This window comes from Heliangelus exortis, chromosome 1 (genome assembly GCF_036169615.1).
Source record: "Heliangelus exortis chromosome 1, bHelExo1.hap1, whole genome shotgun sequence".
In the NCBI taxonomy this organism is placed as follows: domain Eukaryota; kingdom Metazoa; phylum Chordata; class Aves; order Apodiformes; family Trochilidae; genus Heliangelus; species Heliangelus exortis.
Window position 1 is genome coordinate 84,621,319 of NC_092422.1, and position 21,657 is coordinate 84,642,975.

Here is a 21,657-nt window from a genome sequence, read left to right on the forward strand (position 1 = left end):
GTTGAATTTGCACACATGATTTTGTGGTGCAGCTCCTAATCTGCAGACTTTGTTTGAAATGTGAAGTTTTCTTTGTGCAAAAACAGATATTTCAGGGAGTCTTTTCAATAGCAGCTTATGTGTTGGTGATCCGTTCTATGATTGCTGATGTATAGGAAGGGAAAAATATTTCTGCTTTGGAGAATAAAGAAAATAAATCTGATTTGTTGATTTTTCCATCTACAGAGCAATGGAGATTTGAAGAGAAAATGGACCTGGGCAGTAGAATGGCTTGGAGATGAACTTGAGCGTAGACCATACACTGGCAATCCCCAGTACACCTATAATAATTGGTCTCCACCAATACAAAGCAATGAAACATCAAATGGCTACTTTTTAGAGAGATCACACAGTGCTAGAATGACTCTTGCAAAAGCTTGTGAACTCTGCCCAGAGGAGGTAAAGAATTAATTTGACTTGCAGTAAAAAATTTGAGTTAAGTGCTTCAATAAATAATTAACCTTAGCAACAGTCTCCAGTCATTACAGAGATAACACATTTTATGAACCTGGAATTCTATTTTTGTTGGCTTTAGTTACTTTTACTCATCTGCATTTTTCCTCTTTTATTATTGTTCCTCTAGACACTTGTCACTTAAAGAATTAGCAGTATAGAATTGAAATTGACTATTTAAAGTAGATTATGAATAGGTTTTTCTTTCCAATAATAAAGAATTTTTATGGCGTATGATAGTGGGAATTTTTGTGCAGTACAGCACAAGCTTTGTATGACATGGGTGGAATAATTCTTGAAGCAAATCTCAAACTATAACTTGCAGGTAGGGGTTGGTTCTGGATAGAATAATCATATGATGTTTTACTTAAGGAAATAAAGTGTTTAGGTTTTTTATTGGTTTTTGCTTTTCTCAAACTTCAGGAACCAGATGATCCTGATGCCCCAGATGAACATGAGTCTTCTCCACCTGAAGATGCCCCACTGTATCCCCATTCACCTGGTTCCCAGTATCAACAGGTAAAAGCTTAGAGTTGAAGCATTTATTCAGAGGTCCAGGTTATCTTTTTTTTTTTAGTGTTTATGGTAATTTAAATTATAGGCACTTAGCCAGAAGCATGCTTGAAGAAATAAAGGTATACCTCCATTTTGCCAGGAACAGTTTCAACATCAGAGTACCAGGTGAGAATTCTAATGTTAGCAGATCAGGAATAATCATTCATAGGAAAAGCAGCAGAGGGACAGATATCATCACAGTCTAGTGCACACTGAATTTGATTCTGTCATAGTTGTTGACATGGATAATATTTTGTGACTTGTTTTCTTGTTACTAAATACAAAATCAGGCCTCAAGGCCTGAGTTCCAGTTTGGGTAATTGGAAGACTTTCAGAAAAATGCAGATGGCTTTGTTATGTATAAGTTGTGCTGTGACACTGGTTACTAAATCTCAATACATATAAAATCTAAACCTGCTTTTGTTAAACGGCTGTTTCATTAATATCTCTCAGTGGAAAGCCAGATCTGAAAGAAATCATAACCAGGTTTTTTATTGAATTGACTAGATAAGTCGATCCCTCACTTCGTTGCCATTTTTTGTTCCAATTCATTTTATGTATTCCAAATCTGCTAATTTAATTTCCTTTCCTGCCCAAACTCATTTTCCCTCCATCTTGCTTTCCTTACTTGGTGTTCTCAGCAGAGCAGTTGGTAAGTCATGCAGATTTTCCCACTCCTTTCTGAACTCCTGAGTTCAGACACGTACTGTAACCTCACCATTACCTGTGTGATGTGTTCACTTTCCTGCAAGAGATGGCATTTCTCACTAACACACAGAATCCTCACATTCCTGGTTTCTCCACAGCTGGTTAAACTCTGCAGATCAGCAGGCAGATGAGATGTTCTCATTTGCCAGGTGGGTGTTTTAAATTGGGGCAGAGCATCTGCAAGAAAACTACTGGTCTAGATTTCATTCAGTTCTGTAACTTTGAAGTTTTCCCTCTTAAAACTTAAACTATGCTGCATAAATACAGGTATACCTTTTCCATCATCTTCAGAAAAAAATTCAAGCTGCTTGAATCTGTTGATGAAGTATGTGCACAGTTTAATGTCCTCAGCACACAGGCAGCCTCTTTTCATCTCTGTTCCTTTTTATTTTCTTGCTGCTTTTGCTTTGCATGTAACTCTTTAGTTATTTGAGAACTAAGTACTCTTGTGACCAATCCGGTTGTCTTAACAAGTTGAAAGGTTGTTATCTCCTGTGTAAATTAAAAAGGTAAGTGAAAGAGGTGATTCAAGGGAACTGATGTGTGTTCATATAAATACCACTTTGTGAGAAGTTAAGTGTGCTTGAGGATGCTTCTCAATAGTCTTGAGTGTAAAGGAGTAAAGCAAGTTACGGATTAAGAAACGGTCCAAATTTAATGTCCCTTTAAAATGTTTGTTTTCTTGCAGAATAACCACGTGCATGGACAGCCATATACAGGCCCAGCAGCACATCATATGAACAACCCTCAGCGAACTGGCCAACGAGCACAAGAAAATTATGAAGGCAGTGAAGAAGTTTCCCCGCCTCAGACAAAAGATTAGTGAAATGCACATAATCAATTAACTTGCTCCATCAAGACTGTGCACCCAGGCCTTACAGTCCAACCTTTCTCTGTGTCTGGCTAATATTTAAAACTAGAAAAACTATTCCTAATCAACATGGAGTGGAGAGTCTATTCACTGTCTTATCTGCAGAAAATTGCTGTCAATATATAACCCGCCTGCAGTGGAAAGTGTATAGTGTTTTGTAATAAATGGCCTGATGCTAATGTGTAAATGGCAAAGGTGTATATAGTATATTAATGTTTGACTGTTAATTCTTGAGCAAGAAACATTTTTTTTGTCTTGATGAGACTCACAGATCTACAAAAACAAAAAAATAATTTCTTGATATATCTTCTGCGCTCTGCAACCAGTGTTGCCTGCCTCTTGGCAGTCGGATCAACTCCTTTATGAAAAAGCCTGTCCATGTCAACCACGAAAATAGTTTCATGTTAATTCTTTGCCACTGGAGTCGATTTTACTATGAGCAACGTAATGGCTGGTAACCTTTTAATTATTTGGTTGATGTGGAGAATTGGTGATGTAACATTGTTTCTAGATCTTTTTTCATTGCCTTTTTCATTCTGGTATTAGGTTAATCACTTTGAAGCTATAGTTATGCTGTAACATTTAGCATGGCTTCACACCAAGTTAGTGTAGCCAATGAGGGGGGAAAAAAAGTGACAGCAGTTGTCCCAATGTGACAACTGTATTGCTCAGAACTTTTTCTTCTTACACCTAGACTATAAAATGGGGAGGGAAAATGTGACAAACAAGTGGTTTTCAGTTTCACATATGTTCCTCACATCTTTGACAGTTCTGTCTCTGGGTGGGATAAAGAACACTTAGTTTTCAGTAATAGGAATTTAAAAGATTTAAAACAAATATGCAAAAATTTGCTATGGCAGGATGCCTGGAGCATAATAGACTGTATTTGGTGTGCTTGTTTTGTTTCTTTGGTAGAGCTTATTAGATAAACTTCTAACACTTTCCTTCTACTGCATCCCAGTGAAGCGGAAGTCAACGAAATCACACAGTACTTGTGAGTGCCACTGCACCAAGTTAACTTGCTGGTTTTCTGCTCGTTCACAGTTCTACTTGAAAGTGAGAATTGTCTTAGCTCTTTATCCATTATACAGGAAATCTTAACATTAGGAGCAGGGTTTAATTATAAAAAAAAGAAACTACTGGTTAGTCAAATACAATTCTGAGGTATCACTATTCCAGAATAAACATTTGTTTAAATACTTCAAGAAACGCATCAGTAAATACTGTATTTAAATGAAAATTGGTAACTTGAATGTGTGTAATTTTTTGGAACCTGTCTAAAAACCAAATACCCCTGCAAAACAGATACAGCCCACCCTATACTATTTAAATATTTTGCTGTTTTATTTTATAGAAATTATTTTGCTGAATTCACAAATAGAATTTGATTTAAGAAGAATGTTTTGTCCTGTGGTGTGTGTTGTTTTTTGGTTTTGGTTTTTTTTTTTTGGTTTTTTGGTTTTTTTTTTTAATGGACTGCACAGAAAGGTGAATTCTGTGCAGTGGCACTATGCTGAATTCTGGAGCAACAGTCACATTGAGATTCTGTGCACCCACAAAAAAAATCTGGCCCTTAAGAATAAAATCACTAGGACGATTACACTGTAAAAGTTTCTTAATGTGATTTATCTTGTACTTTTTGTATGTTTTTATATATACATATATATTTAATGAGCACAAGCTTGATGGTGTTTTTTACAAATGAGTTGATAGAAACAAAGCTGCTTATCAAATTAAAAGTCTGTAGTTTTGAAATGAACAAAGGAAAATTCGGTTGCAAGTGCATTCTTACACATTTAGCTTAATAAGGAAGAGAGACAGAAGATTTTTTTAATATGATGTGTAGCAATGATCACTTATGCTTCCGTGTTTTCCCTAGTGCTCAAGTTAATTCAGATTTTTTTATAGTTTTTTAGTAATACCATTTTCCTGGGACTTAGTAAACTTGGATCAAGTGCTCCCATTTATGTTTGGGAGTGCTTGTTGGAGGTTTTAATTCAAAAATTCTACCCTGAGTACTCAAGTTGAAGTTCATATTTATTTGGACCAGTAATTCTTGAAAAAGCGATCTCAGAGGTGATTATTATGTATTTTCTACTACATAGCTAAAATACAATATACTAGTTCAGCCTTGCAAATGTGTTTGCTTTTAATAGTGCAATGATTGTAGAGACGTGTCAGATCTGTGACACTTCAGGCTGTGACTCTCTTCAGTCATACACACCTCTGTCCCTGAACTGGGAGTGACTGCAGTGGCACTTGTTTTTCAGGCAGCAAATTAAAAATATTGTGCATCTTTTTGACTTTGAAGAAGGATGGTCTGTATTGTTTGTTGCAGCTACTGCTTTGAAGAGGTAGCTGCAGTAAAAGGCGCAATGTTTTCTTCACTCTGGGCACAACAATTTTGAATTGTATTTGAGAAATACTGTACAAGCAAAAAGTTTCATATGCATGTTACTATCAGAGCATTTTGGCAGTGGTCATTTTCAGGCAGTACCTCATTGGTGATGGCACACTTTAAAATATTAGTCCTCAAAGTGCCTAAAGTTTTAATTCCCCCCCATCACTAATTTAGAACAGTTGCTAGGGAATCTCTGGTCTTCCATAAAATGAGCCAATAAATAGTAAAGCACTTACGTTCCTGACAGTAACATCAAATACATAGAAATTGAATATTGGTAGATGATGCTACATGGTGGTTAATGTGGAATTTTAAGTAGGGGGGAAATCCATAACCTTACTACGCAGAATTTCTCCCTCATGTTTGGGTTGTGGTTGTTCAGTGACTGAAAGAAGCTTTTAACACTTGCTATTGTTAGTCTTAAAAAATCAGTACAGCCATATACAAAAGGAATTCAGTCACTGTTTGTGTATCAGTGGATGTACATTGATCTACACCTGTGTTATCCCATTTACAGCAATGAGATTGCACGGGGTTCAGTCGAAGTTTATTTGCCCTGCAGAATCTGATTTTGTGGTGATGCACAAGCAGGAAAGGACTCTGTTTGACTTTGAATTTTTCAGATAATTTTCCCTGCTAACTATCAGCTCTGAAAATTGAAGTTCTCTATTTTTAAAGCTGGTGTATCTTGTGGAAAACGAGCCAGAAGGAAACAGAATTTCACAATGACTTTTCGTTATCTGTTTTTCAAAGTGAAACTTTAGACAATGAGAAAATTATGTTAGAGTAATCGCTGTTATGCCTTCTCAGCCACTTGGTTGTGCCTAACTTGTGTGTGTTAGCATATGTACCATGGAAAAGCACTTAACTTTCCAAAACTTTATATTTCCATAGTTCCGTGAGAGAACAAGATTAGCCATTCTGCCAAAGCTAAATGGGCAAAAATTGGCTGCTGTAGCAATTTACTTCATTTTTTGCTTCAATAAATTTTGTCTACCTCTGAGTCTGCCAGAAATTAATAGGGTGGTAAATTATGTCAAGGCAAAAGGGATCGATGTTTTTCTTTGCATGAGTTTCATTTACAAAGAATTTCAGTGAGGCTTTCAGTGCAATGCATTTAACCAAAGGAAGGTTAAAGTCTGTATAAATTAGATGAAGAAGTGGCACGTTAGGAAATTTGCAGAGCAAACAAGTAAGTGTTTAAGTATCAATAGTTAAACCTTTCAAGTCCACACTTAAAAATCCAGATGGAAAGCAAATTCACCCCTGTGGTGAAAGACACACACCTTCGTGTTGGGGAGGGTGAGATGCTGATGCTGACCTTGCCTTTCTTCAGACAGGTGTGGGAGTTCCCCATTTGTGGCCCTGCAAAAGTGTAATCAGGACAAGAGTAATTTTGGCTCCCCAGCGTCTTGCCTCCTGTGCTCCCTGACATGTTCATGATGCCGCTTTTTTCACACCCATGAGGTCTTGGGAATAAAGTTCAAATCTGCCTTTTGTCCAGAGCAAGACAAAAGAGTCTTTATGAGGGAGAAGTAAGAACCATGTTGTAAACAGTGCATACTTCACAGTGGTACTACAATAAGCAGGTGAAAGAAAGGTGAAAGCAGCCCAGCTGTATCCTCCTGCGTGACTTCTGTTCCTCTTGCAAGTGATCTCATGAGGAGCACAGCAGCAAACAGAGTTATTGAAAGCCCAGGGAATTTTCTTGCTTGCTTGCAGGTAGAATCAGTCTGCACTAAGGCAGTAAAGGTTGCTGTGCAGCAACAGCAGAAGCCACACTCCGTGTATCTTCCCTCCATACTGTTGCAGGGTGTTTATCCTGCCTTTTCTCAGTCTTTGGGGATTCTCATGTGAATACATTTATTTGTGCTGAGCCTTGCCCTCTGTTACAGTCAAGAGGGCTGTACTGCACCAGGAGGGCTCTAACCCAATCTGAGCACTGTCACTTTTTACAGTAGGTAACTTCTTGAGCTTCGTACTATAAATGTCCACTTTTTTCCAAGGTACAAAAATTTCCCTTGGAATAACTTACTTTAAAACATCAAGTAGCCATTCTTTGGTCCTTTTTTCCATGTGAGCAAGCGTCAAGTCCTGCTCCCACACTGTTAGAGAAGGCTGTTTGCAGAAGTGTGTTAACATAGTTGGGATTCCAGCACTTAAATCCAGAGAGCCTCACCCTGTCATCTGATTTCCAGTGCTAGCTGTGGCGGATCCATGGATTTTAATGGCATTTGTGCAAGTTCTGTTGACTTCAGCACCAGTAAGAGTTGAAGCTGGTGAGGTGTTGCAGGGATCAAGAGAGAAGTCATCAGGTGGCACAAAAGACATACACACAGATTTACAAACAACAAAACTAAACTAAGCACAGGAGAAGCAGTTCCTGGAGGAGAAAAGCACTCCTTAAATAAGGGCTAACTTTTCATCAATTTTAAATACCCTACTCTTTAGCTCTAGAATTCCTTAAAGCTAGTTTTTGATAATAAAACTGACCTAGAGGGTGTTTCCTTGAAAGAATTTAATGTGGCCTTAATTACAGCAGCACAATTCTGAAATTGCAGTGTCTTTCTTCAGTGGTCAAAAAAACTGCAAATATCTTCTGGTTTTTAACAATGAGTTAGCAATGAATCATGAAAGTAGAAGAAAAAGGGTTTCTACTATTTCATCCAAAATCTAACCATAGAAAAACATCCAGTGCAGAAAAAAAATACTATTCTCTCCTCCTCTGTCTCCATACTGTTTAAAATGTCTGATAGTGTTAATTTTCAGTCCTAGTTTACAACTTGGTTCCAGTACCTTGGTTTATATTGCCCCATGCAGTGTCAGCTGCAGTTTGCAGCTTCCTGATGTATTTCCAGTTACATCCCTTTTAGTCCTTACCAGAGGAAAATACTGAAATGTTTGGGGTTTTTCCCATATAAGCCAGTTCCATAATCCATATTTCCATTGTCATGATGTGCTGTTTTCTGCTTTCCTGCAGTGACCAGGACTGGATGAATGCTTTCCAAGTGTAGTTTCACCTGTGCCATTAAGTGAGCAGTTATGTTTGTTTTCTGTAATGTTATCTCTGTGGATGTAGCTTTTAAAGGTGTTGGCCTTTTTTTGTAGCTTTATTTATTGACATGGTGCACAGTTCCTGCCCATCACTCATAAATTTCTGTTCATTTCTTAGCATTCTTCATTACCAAGTTTCTCACTCTGTATTACCAGGGTTACTTGCTAGCTAATGTTTCCATGTTTTCCTGGAACCAAATCCCTTCCCTTTCTATACTGTTGGGTTTTTTACTTCCTTTTTTACCTACACCTGCCAGTTTGCTGTTAGCAGCTACAAAAGCCATGCTTGCCAGGCTGCCCCTTGCTCCTAAGTGGAGCCTTTTTGTGTGTGACAGCAGCAGCCACAGCCTCAGTCAGGTTGGCTTTATCATCTCTTAAATGCTAAAGTGCATCTGGGACAGGAAAGCCATGCACCACTGATGGCAGGCTTGAATACAGATTGCTGGCATCTTAGTGGGGTTTTTTGTTTGTTTTGCTTCATTTTCTGTCTTGAACAGTTAGTTCCTACAGATCAATAGAAAGGGTGGGTCTCACTTGAACCTACTTTGGGAAAGAAAGCTGATTGAAAACTTGGACACTTACTATACTTGATTGTATTTAAGTATCTGGTAGGTGCTTTAGAGTCCTTCAAAAGTCTTCTAGAAGGAAATTCAGAAGCTTAGGAACACAAAGAGTACATCTTAGAGATTTAATGATACTCAACAAATTCTGTCTGCCTGTCCTGCTGTGTGACTACGAACGGGTAAAATAGCAGAAGCAGAAATCACTCAAGGGAGAGAGGGGTCAAATCTCTTGGGAACTGGAGATGCTGAGCACGCTTTGCTTGGGCTCACACCACTGATGATAGCAGTGAAGTGTGAGTCCTCCCTGTGTGAACTCTTCTGATTTACACAGGCTTCCCCAGGCACCAATAATTGGTTTCTAGCAGGATGTTAATTAAGTAGCATATAAAGCATTTTCTGCTATTTTTCTTCTCAAAGATCTGTCTACTGAGTTGAATTCTCTGAGCAAATAGAGATAGGGAGAGGGCTGAGCGAGAGGCTTTGCAAACTTGTGAATACTTTCTACCTCCTGATATTCCTTGCTGAGCCACTGCAGGCTGATGCACTTTCAAGTGGCTTTAGCAGCATGATGGCTCCTTCCAGCTTAGGCCAGTACAAGTGCAGAAATAATCTGGTCAGGCTGTCTTCTGGGCAGGCACAAGGCAGTCCCTGCCTCCTCCTGGGGATGTACAAATTTGTTTGAAACTTGATTCCAAGAATTAGGTACGTATTTTGGCATCAAAATGAAGGAACTTGCATTTTTTTCAGGTGGCATCACATGGACTCACAAACACCTTCTACTCTGTCTCTCATGCTGCCTCCTTATTCGTGTGAAGTAGCATAAAATCTTTGTGCAACTAATACTCAAACAACACAACCACAGGCTGGGCTGGGCTTAAACCAGGACAGGGGAATGTGGATTTCTAGCTATGTTGATGCAGTGAGGGGTTATCAAGGGATGGATGTCTGAATGTGGAAAGCCAGGATTCTGCAGATCAGCCCAGGTGTTTGTCTAGAGGGAAATGTTACTGCTTGCTGCTGTGGTTGTGTGGAAGACTGAAATGCTGAAAAGAGAACTGTGTAACCTCCCCACTCCAAGTCTGAGGGAGAACTGGCATTGGCTTTCTGAACACTTCTGCAACCTGAACCAAAAAAACTTCTGTGGGAATCTAGACTTACCATATAGCTGTGGAGGAAAACTTCAATCGTGTCACTTCTCTCGGTCTTCAGAGCAGTCAACATGATTCTGATGTAGGTTTTAGATGATGTGTATATAAACCTGATTGAAGTACCAACAGCAAACCATAAATAAAATGTGGACTTAACTGAAGAATTGGGGTAGTGGAGGACTCGTGTGTTGAATTTATTGAAATACAAAATAACAAAGTTGTTGATGGAAGAGACTCGCTGTGAGGAAGACAGGGAAATAAAGCTGGAATGTTCTTAACTTGGGAAAGTACCCAAATTCACACTTGGTTTTGAATCTGTTAATAGCACCTAAAGACCAGCCTGGCTGCACTGTGGCTGTGGGAGAGGAGTTGGCTGCATGGGAATGTTTCTGGTGGTCTCTCCATCCTCATGCCTGCTGAGAGCCAAAGGCTTCTTAACTACACTCTCCCTAGTACCAAGTGGTTATTACAGGGAGAGGTGTCCTTCCTTCCACATTCCTGGTTGCTGGAAGCCAATGGAGGCTGTTGGATGGCTGCTGTTATCCCTGTGTTCCCTTAGCATGCCAGTTACCCCATTGCTTTGCTTTACCAGAGCAAGGTCCATCACCTAAAATGAATTTGGAGTGGGTATAATGGAGAGCTAAAGGAAACTTCCACTTTACTATGTTTGCATTTGGCATTGGATTTGAAGACATGCAAATGAAAATAGAAAACAATAGTAAATTTCTGGGAATTTGTAGTGCTAACATTAAATAAATAAAAAAAATTTAAACAAGACATCTGTGGGAACAGGTAACACCTGAATTTATCATCGCTCTGCTCTGTTGATGTCACCCATCTTGGAGGTTGTGTGTGTGAGTTCTCTGGACCATGGACACATCAGCGAAAATTGGAACTCAAATTTTTTACGTGTCCTGATGGTTGATTGCCAGTTAGGGGGTTGCTACTAACTAGGAGAAGAAAGCTTTTGCTAATCAAACCCATAAAATGATTCCCACAAATATGTTCTGTTCTTGTATTTCTCTGAGAATTTGTTATTGCCACAGGGCAAAAAAAAAGCCCGTTTTTAATTTAACATCTATGAAGACTGTGAAATACGTAATGATTTATCAATCATCTGAGTCTCTGAAACCTCCTGAAGTTTGGGCTCCTGTCATTTATACATTAGCTGAAAATAAGCAGCCCAAAGCATTTCTCTTGGTTTTGATACTCACCTGATAAATTCAACGTCTTGTTGCTGAAGCTTTTTTCTCCTTTCTTCTTTCTTGCAAAATCCTCTCTGGATGGGTTTACTCTGACCTTTTTCTACCTCACAGGGTCTCCTTACGCCTCCCTTTGGATTTCCTCCCTCCCTGCACGGGTGTGTAGCAGGCTGCGGATCCTCCAGGAACACATCCCCTCTCTGACTGATCACAGGTGGGCAGCCAAATTGCAGATGTCCCAGTATGAGAGGGAGAGAGGGAGGTGATGGTGTGGAAAGCACTGGGGAGATGAGCCTTGCCCATCTCTGGGTGAAGTCCTGCTGTGCTGCCTGATGCTCAGCAAAAGTCAGGGTTGTGGGGTCTCCGTGCAGCCCCCATTGGGCTGCTGAGATAGGGGTGGAGCCGTGGGTTGGAAAGGGGTGATAATGTTATGGAGGGTGTTATATTATGATGAAAGAATTTGTGATACATGTCAATGATTAGGACTTGGTGTTTCACAATATGTGCTTCAGAGAGTGTGAAGAAAATGGTGTGTTAGTCTTTCAGTAGTTGGAAATTTGAAGCACTTCTAAATGAAGATTTCAGTGCTTCACTGGTATGTAATTTATTTTTTGTTTGTCTGCGGGGCTGTGTTTTGTAATTTTTTTGGTGAATGAAGCCTTATACTGGAAATAACCACTGAAATGATTGCAGGAGCACTTAACACCTTTCTTTAAAACAAAGTTTGCTTCATTTCAGGATTTCTGATGTTCTGGTAGACAAGCTAATCTTCACAAGGGGATTACTATAATAATTTTTTTAATAATAAGCATGCGTGTATTTTTTTGAAGTTGAACTATACAGATCATGTCTTCTGTGCAGCCTTAGGGAATTCATCTTTTATTCATCTGTGAAATAAGTATCCTGGATATAAAGTTTATAAACAACTGTGTAGTCTGTCATGCTGGTAAGAAAAGCTGGTTTGAGCAAGAGGTTCCTAGTTATGATTTGTATTTAAAAATAATTACTGGGAGTGAATATAAATGTATATAATGATGTATATGTTAGGGGGCTTCTTCTCCTAAGAAATAGTACCTTAGCTTCCAAAGGGGGGACTCTTCTAAGTGATATGCTATCCTTGTGTCTTTTGAGAGACAGTCTTCCATTATTATTTCTAATTAGTTTACTTCACTATGTGGTATCCCAGCACCAGCCATAGATCATGGTAAAACACACGAGATCCCAGTGACAAAATACCCTTGATTTATTGATTGCCTGAACACTTTCCCACTTGATGCTGCTGTGTTTGCACTGCATTTTTATTGTTTCGAAGTAGCACACGTGCACTGAGGAGCTTTCCAGCCAAGGTGTGGTGAAGGAAGGCATGTTCTTCTTTGCAGTGTTCCTGCTTTATTTAATTCCTGATTTCTACAGCATAAATACAGAACGAGCTGCTACCTGGTTCAGCTGAAGCTCCTGTCTGCCACAGGTGGCTGATGCTTCTCCACCCACCCCTGCTGAAGACAGCACCTGACATCAGCTTCAGTACCATTTTCTTTTTTCCATTCAGTCCTTTCCCAGGTTCTCCTAGGCTGAAGTAAACTTGTTAGTAACTCAACAATATCTTTTTATGTTTCGGGTTTTTTTCCTTTTTATTCTCTCCTTGTCATACTGTTAGTTCTAATAGTTTCTCCTATCTTGTAATCTCCTGCAGCTCACCCTCTATTTTACAGCTTGTCTTAAGTTAAACCTTCAGTTTAGAAATTGTATTCCAGCTTATTGAAATTTTTCATTCTAGGTTGGTGTCTTTAGAGCCTCTGACTTTTTAATCATTCACTTTTAGTTAATTAATTCAGTAATTCACATTTAATTTGCTCTTCCTTCCCATCTCTTTTCATAAAATTTGCTAGTTCCTAACGATGCTAGTGCTGCAGGGAGCATTTTGCCCCTGGAGAACATTTGTCTTGTGCTGTGGTTGCTTGCTGTTATCACTGTGGCTTTTATAACTGAAGTTACATGTTATTGGACTTAAAAGCCTCAAAAGTCATTTCCTCTCTGAAAGATTTTAGTTCTGATACTGCTCAATATGTTTTTTCCCCTAGATCATTCAGCCCCCTGTTCGGCTGTAGGTACCCAGTTTCCATAAGAAGCTGCTCCTTTCACTCCTCTCCATCATGCACCAAGGATCTTGGCTCAGTGCTGTTGAGGCTGAGGACTCCCATGGGTGGCAGTGGTCTTTATGCCACCTCCAGCACACTCGTGGTGTTCCACCAGTGCAGGGCATTCCTGCAGCGTGGTTGTTGCAATCAGAAATTCTGCTCTGCATATGCACACACACACACACACACACACAGGTGTAGGGTCCCCACCATTTTTTTCAAGCTCTGTCTTGCATGAAATTCCCTCTCTGGCTTCACCTGTAGTGACATGAGGCAACCAGGTGCCAATAATTGCCAGGTAGTGGGCTTGACCTCGTGTTAAGCCCACCTGTGCCTAGTTAGGGCAGGCCCCTACTGTGCATGCAGACTGCCTGTGCCCTAATAAGGCACAGGTGGGCTTAACACGAGGTCAAGCCCACTACCTGGCAATTATTGGCACCTGGTTGCCTCATGTCACTACATTCACCTGCTCCTCAAGTCCAGTTTGTCCAAGTAGTCCAGTCCCAATGCAATGAGTTGTGCATTGCACAGCGACCACTTTATTACCTCTTCACACACTTAAATCTTTCCTGTGCAGACAGACGGACAGACATCCGTAGCTGACTGGCACGAAGTCCCCATTTAGCACAGTTACAGGAAAACGGTTTCTTCACAACTCTGGCTTTCGTTTCCAGGTGGTCTTCCCAAAGGAGCAATTGGAATGTGTTGTGAGCATCCGGGTCTATAGGATTCAAACGCTAAAGGCAAGCTTTCGATTCTATAGAATCATAGATTTGTAGCAAACTCCCTAACAAGAGACTGGACTTCAGTAGCAGTTACTTGCAGCAAGAGCAGTTGTTCCACAGTTTGGAGGATGGACTCAAATCTTCAAAATCCTCATACTACTACTGGGTGAATTTAAAGTGACTTTCAGCACTGCATCCTGTGTACTTACATTAAATGTGTTTGTAGCTACCCCCAGCAATATGGCACTTACTCATTTGTGCAATTATTCTGTACCTATAGGTTGAGCTTACTGATATTCCAGCTGTTGGCTGTGGACACCTGGTAGTCAGTGAGCCACCTGTGAGCCCGGGATGAGAGACAAAGGCAGGAAGTGTTCTTAGGAAAAATCTCCCTTTTTCCTAGAAAATACATGGAGTCAACACATCCATACATGTTTGGAAACCATGGCTGCTGGAAGTCCTGTAGGTTGCATTTAACACAAATGGTTCTGGAAGTTCTTTGCACCAAGAGCCTTGAGAAATGTCTACTGCATTTGATGTACTGAGGGATCATTCTTAACTTGGCTCTCGTCTAGGTAGTAATTTGAACATTACATACTTCAACTGCTGGGTTTTTTTTCTAATATTGTTGGGGAGGAGTCTCAAAGGTAGAGCCCTCTCAGGGAAATATGGGAACCTAAGCTTCTGACCTCGTGGCAAAAACACAAGACATGAACTTTTACAAACTTTGATGGCATTGGTGATATATTAAAAAAAAAAAACAAAAACATCATGTTGCTTTTTACATTTTTCCCAAGTGTGATCTGCTGACTTTTTTTTAAAAATCACCTTTTCCTTTCTAGACCCATGTGGCCAGCTACAGTATTATTGTTGTGAGTAGCCACAAAGTAACTCCTTGCTTTGCATTCCACTGGATTCCTATCCATGCAAGATCACGCTCCTAGGTAGAGGTCTGGCATGGCCATTTCAGGCTCAGTGTCACCATTATGTTTCCTGTGGGTGAACTACCATGCACGGGAAGGTGAACTTTTTAGGTCACTGAAACGAGCGACCCTGGGCCAGAAGAACATTTTTATATTCTCCATTATCTTTTTGTGATGTCTTCCACTGTCACCACCATGCCTGGAAACACCTAATCCTTAAGAGAAGTCCATGTCTATCCTGGTGGCACTTCCAGCTATGCAGGAGTTGATCACACCAGACTCAATAATACACCCAGGGAAGCCCTGCAAGTGGGTCAGGTTTGAGAACCTGGACCCGAGCTGGTGCTGCATAGGTGGGAAGTGCACTCACCCCTGGATGTGTTTGCTCTGGTGCAGCTGCAAGGGAGCCCCCCGAGAGGCAGGTACCTGTGGCTGTGGGTGGGGTGTGCAGCCCCCAGTACTGCCAGTGTCCCCCCAGATCCAGAGCAGTGGTACTGGTGCAGGCACTGTGTGTCTCCAGCAAGAGAGACGTTGCACAATGAGGAAGGGGAGTCCTTGCTTGACGAGGGCTCAGCAGTGACCTCAAGCTCCAGCTTGGCAGCCAGATCAGGAAGGCTGCCAGTTGTGCCAATTTGCAGCAACAGCCACAACTTTTATCTCATTCCCCACCCAGCTCAAAAACTGGCTTTTCATGAAAGAGCTTTTGTTAAGACATGACAGCCCCGTGGTGTGAGGCATTAGTGCCCCTACCTGTGTTATTACTGTTCCCAGGAATGTACAGCACAGGGCACTCTGATCAGCAGTCTGCAAAGGGAGTAACTGTGGAGCTTGCTGTGCCCTGCCTGAACACTGTGTAGAGCTGGCAGGCAGCTTAGGGATAGTTCAGACTCTGAGTCTGTGCTCAAATGGAAATACCTCCCAATTGTTTGAAACTTGATGTTTCAGAAAGGAAGCCCAAACTTCACAGCGTCACTGAAACACTTCCTCTGTAAGGAGTTCCACTTCTCTCACAAGCTTTTTCCTCCAGACAAGCACAGCAGATAAAAAATGGAAAACCATTAACATTAGCCTGAGCTTCGTTTAACCATTTCAGCCAGATTCTCAAGTTAAACTGGGTACCTGAGGGATGCTGGCTGGAAGAATTCCCTCTCTTGAAGACAGGGAAGAAACCCTCACCTCTACACCCAACTCCCCCTGCTGATCACAGAATCATAGAATTGGCTGGGTCGGAAGGGACCTCAGAGATCATCAAGTCCAACCCTTGATCCACTCCTGCTGCAGTTACCAGACCATGGCACTGAGTGCCACATCCAGGCTCTTTTTAAATATCTCCAGGGATGGAGAATCCACCACTTCCTGGGGCAGCCCATTCCAATGCCTGATCACCCTCTCAGTAAAGAAATTCTTTCTAATGTCCAACCTAAACCTCCCCTGGCACAACTTGAGACCGTGCCCTCTTGTCTTGCTGAGGGTTGCCTGGGAAAAGAGACCAACCCCCCCCTGGCTACCCCCTCCTTTCAGGGAGTTGTAGAGAGTGATGAGGTCTCCTCTGAGCCTCCTCTTCTCCAGGCTGAACAGCCCCAGCTCCCTCAGCCTCTCCTCATAGGATCTGTGCTGGATCCCTTCACCAGCCTGGTTGCCCTCCTTTGGACCTGCTCCAGGACCTCAATCTCCTTCCTGAACTGAGGGGCCCAGAACTGGACACAGGACTCGAGGTGTGGCCTCACCAGCGCTGAGTACAGGGGCAGAATCCCTTCCCTGGACCTGCTGGCCACGCTGTTCCTGATACAGGCCAGGATGCCATTGGCCTTCTTGGCTACCTGGGCCTGATCCCTGGTTTAGCCCCGCATTGGCAACAGATAACTTGAACTTGACACAAGCTACGTTTTAAAAATTTATTCTGAAAGCTCCACGCTGGGTCTTCAGTTCTCCTTTTCCTGCACAGTCTTTGTTCCCCGCAGTCTCCCCGTCCGACGGGCAGCAATGAGACCGACTTTGCGGCCAGCAGGAGCGTCTCTCCTGATGGTCGAAGGCTTCCCGATGTGCTGATGGTTACCACCACCAAAGGGATGTTCTACAGGCTGGGGAAAAGGAAATTAAGTCATTGGTATAATTAACAATGTAAATGAGTAATGATGTTTAACAGCAATAAACTGATACAAAGGAACAAAAAATTTAACCGCTTCATTTTTTGTACAGTGCACTAACTATCAAGTGGTGCTAACCACCCTAATTAAATGTGCAATTCTGGGGTAATCTGTGAAGCTTTCTTCCCAGATACAGGCCAGACGCCCCCTACCCCTCAATCAAACAAATAATTTCTAAACCATAAAAAAAGGGAGCTGAAAACTCTGATCAAAAGTAAGACTCACGTTCATGGCCACACCACGGACACGTGGCCAGCAGTTTCTCTTCGCCTTGTACTTGTGATAGGCACGGCCAGCCTTGAGGATGGGCTTGTCAATGCGGCCTCCGCCAGCAACAATTCCTGAAAAAAAATTAAGCTCAGAAGGTTAAGCTCAAGCCACCAGACACACATTGACTCATCTGCAAGGAGATCTGCGAGCGCCTCAATTTTTACAGGATTAAGATAGCCCTTTTTTCTTAAGCATTACCATTTTTATTGCTAGAATTTTTTTGTAAAACATTGTTTTGTTAGTGCTCCAACTAAAGAAAGCACAAACTGAAAGACCTCAAGTGGACCTTCAAGCCTCCTGAAGTTTAACAGCTAGTTATTTCATTATTTACTTTGTCCATCTTAGGAGGTTATCAGACCACAGAGTCTGGTGTCTGCTTTTTGGATGCAGGGACATTTGCTAACTTCTGTCTCATCAAGACAAGCAGAACTCTAGAAATTCTCTCTCTCCACTTTTAATGCTTGCCCAGGTGACACTTGACCACATCAGGTGTCAAAAGACAAGTGCAGCTGCCTGTCAAGGGTGTAACAAAGCTGGTAAGAGGTTTCCTTGACAATGCTCTTTCTGTTCATTGCCAGACCTTCTAGAATGCACTGGTGATACCTACAGTGTCTAAGCACCTCCAGCACTACCACTACAGGCTCACTCTCTGTATCAAAAGCAGAAAAACATCAACACCACCCTCTGCAGAAGTTCTTCCCAGAGGACTGCAGACTTTACAGGCTGAGCAACTTCATTACAGCCTGAGGACTATCAGCATCTCTTTTTCTGTCCTCTCATTGTATCAAACTATCTCCAAGTCCAAGAGTTTCCATTACCAAAAGTAACTGCAGACACAACAGACAAGCTAGGAACCTGTGCACAGACTGTACCTGTTCATTGCCCTGGGTCCAGCCTGTAAATGTTGCTATTTTCTAGGCAGTACTGGGAACTGGGGGCCTGTTTGAAAACTTGCTTAGCAGTGTGTAAACTCAGTGACAAGTTCAAAGTTGTCCCTCCTTACCTACAACAGCCCTGTTTGCAGAAGAAATCACTTTCTTGGAGCCGGAAGGCAGCTTCACTCTGGTTTTCTTTGTTTCAGGGTTATGAGAGATAACAGTGGCATAGTTTCCAGAAGCACGGGCCAGCTTTCCACGGTCACCAGGTTTCTCCTCAAGGCAGCACACAATGGTGCCTTCTGGCATGGTACCAACAGGCAGAACATTGCCAATGTTCAGCTGAGCTGCAAAGAGCAATCAGGGCATCAACAACTTCATTCAGGCTCCTTACTTTAATTACAATGCTATTTAACACTGGGCCTCTTGTGCACAGGAGGGCACAGCATAAACGCTTCAGTGGGAACGTGGTTTGACTTGAAACAGGAGTTTCAGGTCGAGTGGAACAGAAAGGGACTCTAGGCAGAATAAACCCAACACTGTGTGAGGACACCAAATACCCAAGAAGGAAACCCAGGTTTGCTCAGGTGAGTGGAAGCTACTGCTTTGAGATGCTCACAGCCACACTTAAACACCCCAAACTTCATGCATTCAGACTACACCTGCTTCAGCCTTCTGAAACTGCCCAGCCAACACACCTCTGGTCTTGACTCACCTTTCTTGCCACAGTAAACAAACTGCCCCGTGTGAATCCCCTCGGCAGCAATAAACAGCTCCGTCCTTTTCTTAAATCTGTAGGGGTCACGGAAGGCAATCTTTGCCAGGGGAGCTCCTCGGCCAGGATCATGGATGATGTCCTGTTGGAATGCAGATGTGTGTCAGAACAGGTGACAGCATTTGCCACGTGTTCTGCAGAAATCAAAGAACGAGGAAAAGTGGAGATGATACTACGGGGGTAATTCTGAGTAGGATCTCCCTTTCTCAGAGGGATCTTGATTGCTCCTGACATGAATGAGTTGAAGATTCACATTTTAAAGAATATAATCTCAAGTATCTGTATCAGACAACGACTCTGGCTAAGTGTGCTGTGGCTGAACTGTTTTATTCCTGACGTTCTGCATTCTCTCCATACTAAGAAATTCACTCTCACTAGTTGCCCAACCCCCACAGCAACAAAGTACAACAAAATCCAAGAACACATCCCTGTATTTAGACTACAGCTCAGTGACTAAAGATCCAAGAGGTGTCTGTTTTATAGAAAGCTCAGGTGTTGCTGGCATCCATTATTAACATTTTTTTCTGCTGTTTTCAACCGTCAGGCAAAACTAAGCCATGTATTATCTAAGTTTTAAACAAAGCTACCTACTTATTCTTACCATCAAACTCGATTATGACAAGCATGAAGCAAGGCAATATAAAAGCACGGTGATGTCCCTACGTTAGCAACCCTCCATCTAAAAGAAAACTGTACTGCTGTGTATGAGCTAGCAGCTTCTTTATGTAAATGGTATAAAAAAAATCCATAGTTCAATATTTCAAGCCACACAACTTATTTAACGAGACATGAGATGCCTGAATAAGGAACGGCCCAACGGCGGTGAACACGGCAGACAGAGCTTAAGATCCCCCACGGTTGCGAGATGCCGGGGGTGCGTGTGCCTCAGGGCGCTCGGCACTGGATGATGAAGGCTCTGAGAGCCCTTCCAGACCACACCATACTCCCTCCTCCCCCCCTCCCAAACCCGCGGGTCCCAGAGCGCCCGAGTACCGCCACCGACCACCGTCAGCCCCTCCGCGAAGGGCCCCGCCCCTACCTTGACGATGCCCTTGATGTACCCGTGTCTCTCGGCGAAGTCGACGGCGCGGAGCTTGGCCGGGCCCTTCCTGTGCTTCACGTGTGCGCGGAACACGGAGCCCGCGCCCTTCCTCTGGCCCCGGATCACGCGGCCCATGGCGTCCTGCAGGCAGCGCGACACAACGCCCGTTACCCACGCGGCGGAAAGGGGCACCTTTCCACCCACCAACCCCCGCACCCATTCATGTCCCGCCCGACCCGACCCGACCCGACCGGACCGGACCCGGCCCGGCCGCACTAGGCCGCAATCCCCGGCCCACCACACCGTGATGCGGCCCGGCCCGCCCTCCCCATTCCCCCCGCGCGGTGGGAGACACGGGGCAGAGCCGGGGCGGGTGGCAGCGGTGTCCGCGCCGCGGGAGAGGGGCGGATGGCGGCGGATGGCGGACGCGGCAGCCGCGCTCCTACCTCCGCTTCGGCCTCGACGGGAAAGAAGGAACAGCTGACGTCACGGCCGCGCCAAGGCCTTTTCCGGTGCCGGGAGAGCACCGGACGTCACGCAGCGCTGTCGCCAGGCAACCGAGGTCTCGCTGTTCCTGCGGTGGGCGGGGCCGCCCCGGTGACGTCAGCGCAGAGGGCGGGAAGGAGGGGGAGGAGGAAGAGAAGGGGGAGGAGAAGGAGGAGGCCTTGGGGTCTCCCGGAGGCGGGGCTCGACGGCTTGGGAGCCTTGCCAGGCCGGGGTCTGGTTTTCCCCCGTGGACTCGGATTGAGCCAGCGGCACCGGGCGTGAGGCGACCCGGTCCGGCCCGGCCCAGGGCGGGCGCGGTACCGGGGAACCGTGCGGGGCTGCCTGCCCCCAGCCCCCCCGGGCCGCGGCAGAGGGTGCCGGTGGGTGCCGTGGGTTGCCGTCTGCCGCCGGTCCAGACCCAGGTGTTTGTCCGGGCCTGGAGGGGCCGCTCCTTGGTATCTGGTGAGGGCGTTTGAGGCAGCTCTGAGGAGCTGACCCCGCACCCAGACCCGGGTGTCTTGTTCCGCTGCTTTGGGGTTTTCTTGAGGCAAATTCCAGCTTAAAAATGCGGATCGACTGTTGGCCGGGAGACCTCGCATAAACAGCCGAGTTCCCCGGGCCAAAAGCCATTGCTCTAAAGTAGGCCGCCATGCCAAAATATTACTTAATTAGCCAGGCTGAAGAGGCTGCTTGCAGGAAGAGGCTCCTTGACTGTTTTGTTTTGGGTTTTTTTTATGGTTTCTGCTGTTTAACAGCTGCAGATTTCAGGCTAGGAAGTGACAAGGTAAAACCCCTGCAGCCACTTCAAACTGCCTTTGCCGGTTGTATTAATTAGGGCGTAATTTTGAGATGACACAAAACAGTTGTAACTGTGTAAGTGTTGTACGGCCTGGAAGGGAAAATGAAAAGTGTGTTACCCTCTTTAACTAGGTTTTCAGCATCAGAAGCTCTCCTTCCTGCAGAGGTCACTGCTGGTGACCCAGTTCACCAGAGATGGAGCTTTTACTGACTGGAAATAACAAAAAGTTCATCAGCGTAGGCTCGTATATGCAATTGTTCTTGCCTTGAACTGAGGAGAACATAAGCACCACATGAGTTTTCCCAAGACAAATGAAAGACACCCCTCATTACAGGCAAAAGAATTCCTAGTACCGAGGGCTGTGAGTCTAAATCCTTCTCAGATTCAGCCACCACAAGCTGATCCTAGCACAGCCTGTTGTCCACTCTGCTGGAGGTAAGTGTCCCTTCAACAAGCAGGCAGTGTGCCAGCTTCTCAGCCTGA

At 43.5% G+C, this 21,657-nt stretch overlaps 2 protein-coding genes across 3 annotated transcripts in view; one reads left to right on the plus strand and one right to left on the minus strand.

Moving 5' to 3' along the window:
* The window catches only part of USP9X (ubiquitin specific peptidase 9 X-linked), a 100,705-nt gene extending 96,680 nt beyond the window's left edge, over window positions 1-4,025 (plus strand). For both annotated transcript variants that reach the window (XM_071751106.1, XM_071751117.1), the window contains exons 43-45: window positions 226-438; window positions 916-1,011; window positions 2,444-4,025. In XM_071751106.1, the coding sequence (XP_071607207.1) occupies window positions 226-438; window positions 916-1,011; window positions 2,444-2,578 (444 nt within the window). In that variant the 3' untranslated portion in view covers window positions 2,579-4,025. The remainder of the gene's footprint in view (window positions 1-225; window positions 439-915; window positions 1,012-2,443) is intronic.
* A 12,636-nt stretch (window positions 4,026-16,661) lies between these two features.
* RPL8 (ribosomal protein L8) lies at window positions 16,662-20,409 on the minus strand. The gene is made up of 6 exons (XM_071751149.1): window positions 20,336-20,409; window positions 19,887-20,030; window positions 18,788-18,929; window positions 18,201-18,419; window positions 17,153-17,268; window positions 16,662-16,861 (listed from the first exon to the last, which is right to left on the minus strand). The coding sequence occupies exons 2-6, from the start codon at window positions 20,022-20,024 to the stop codon at window positions 16,703-16,705; spliced, it is 774 nt and encodes a 257-aa protein (XP_071607250.1). The 5' UTR covers window positions 20,025-20,030; window positions 20,336-20,409; the 3' UTR covers window positions 16,662-16,702.
* Between the last annotated feature and the right edge of the window lie 1,248 nt (window positions 20,410-21,657).

What these genes read in the sequence shown, in the direction of transcription:
- RPL8 (XM_071751149.1), bottom strand. Translation starts at nt 20,024, where the DNA reads ATGGGCCGCGTGATCCGGGGCCAGAGGAAGGGCGCGGGCTCCGTGTTC. An exon ending in ACATCAAGGGCATCGTCAAG is followed by an intron (nt 18,930 to 19,886) that starts GTAGGGGCGGGG and finishes GCATTCCAACAG; the next exon opens with GACATCATCCATGATCCTGG. An exon ending in TCCGTGGTGTGGCCATGAAC is followed by an intron (nt 16,862 to 17,152) that starts GTGAGTCTTACT and finishes CCTTTTCCCCAG; the next exon opens with CCTGTAGAACATCCCTTTGG.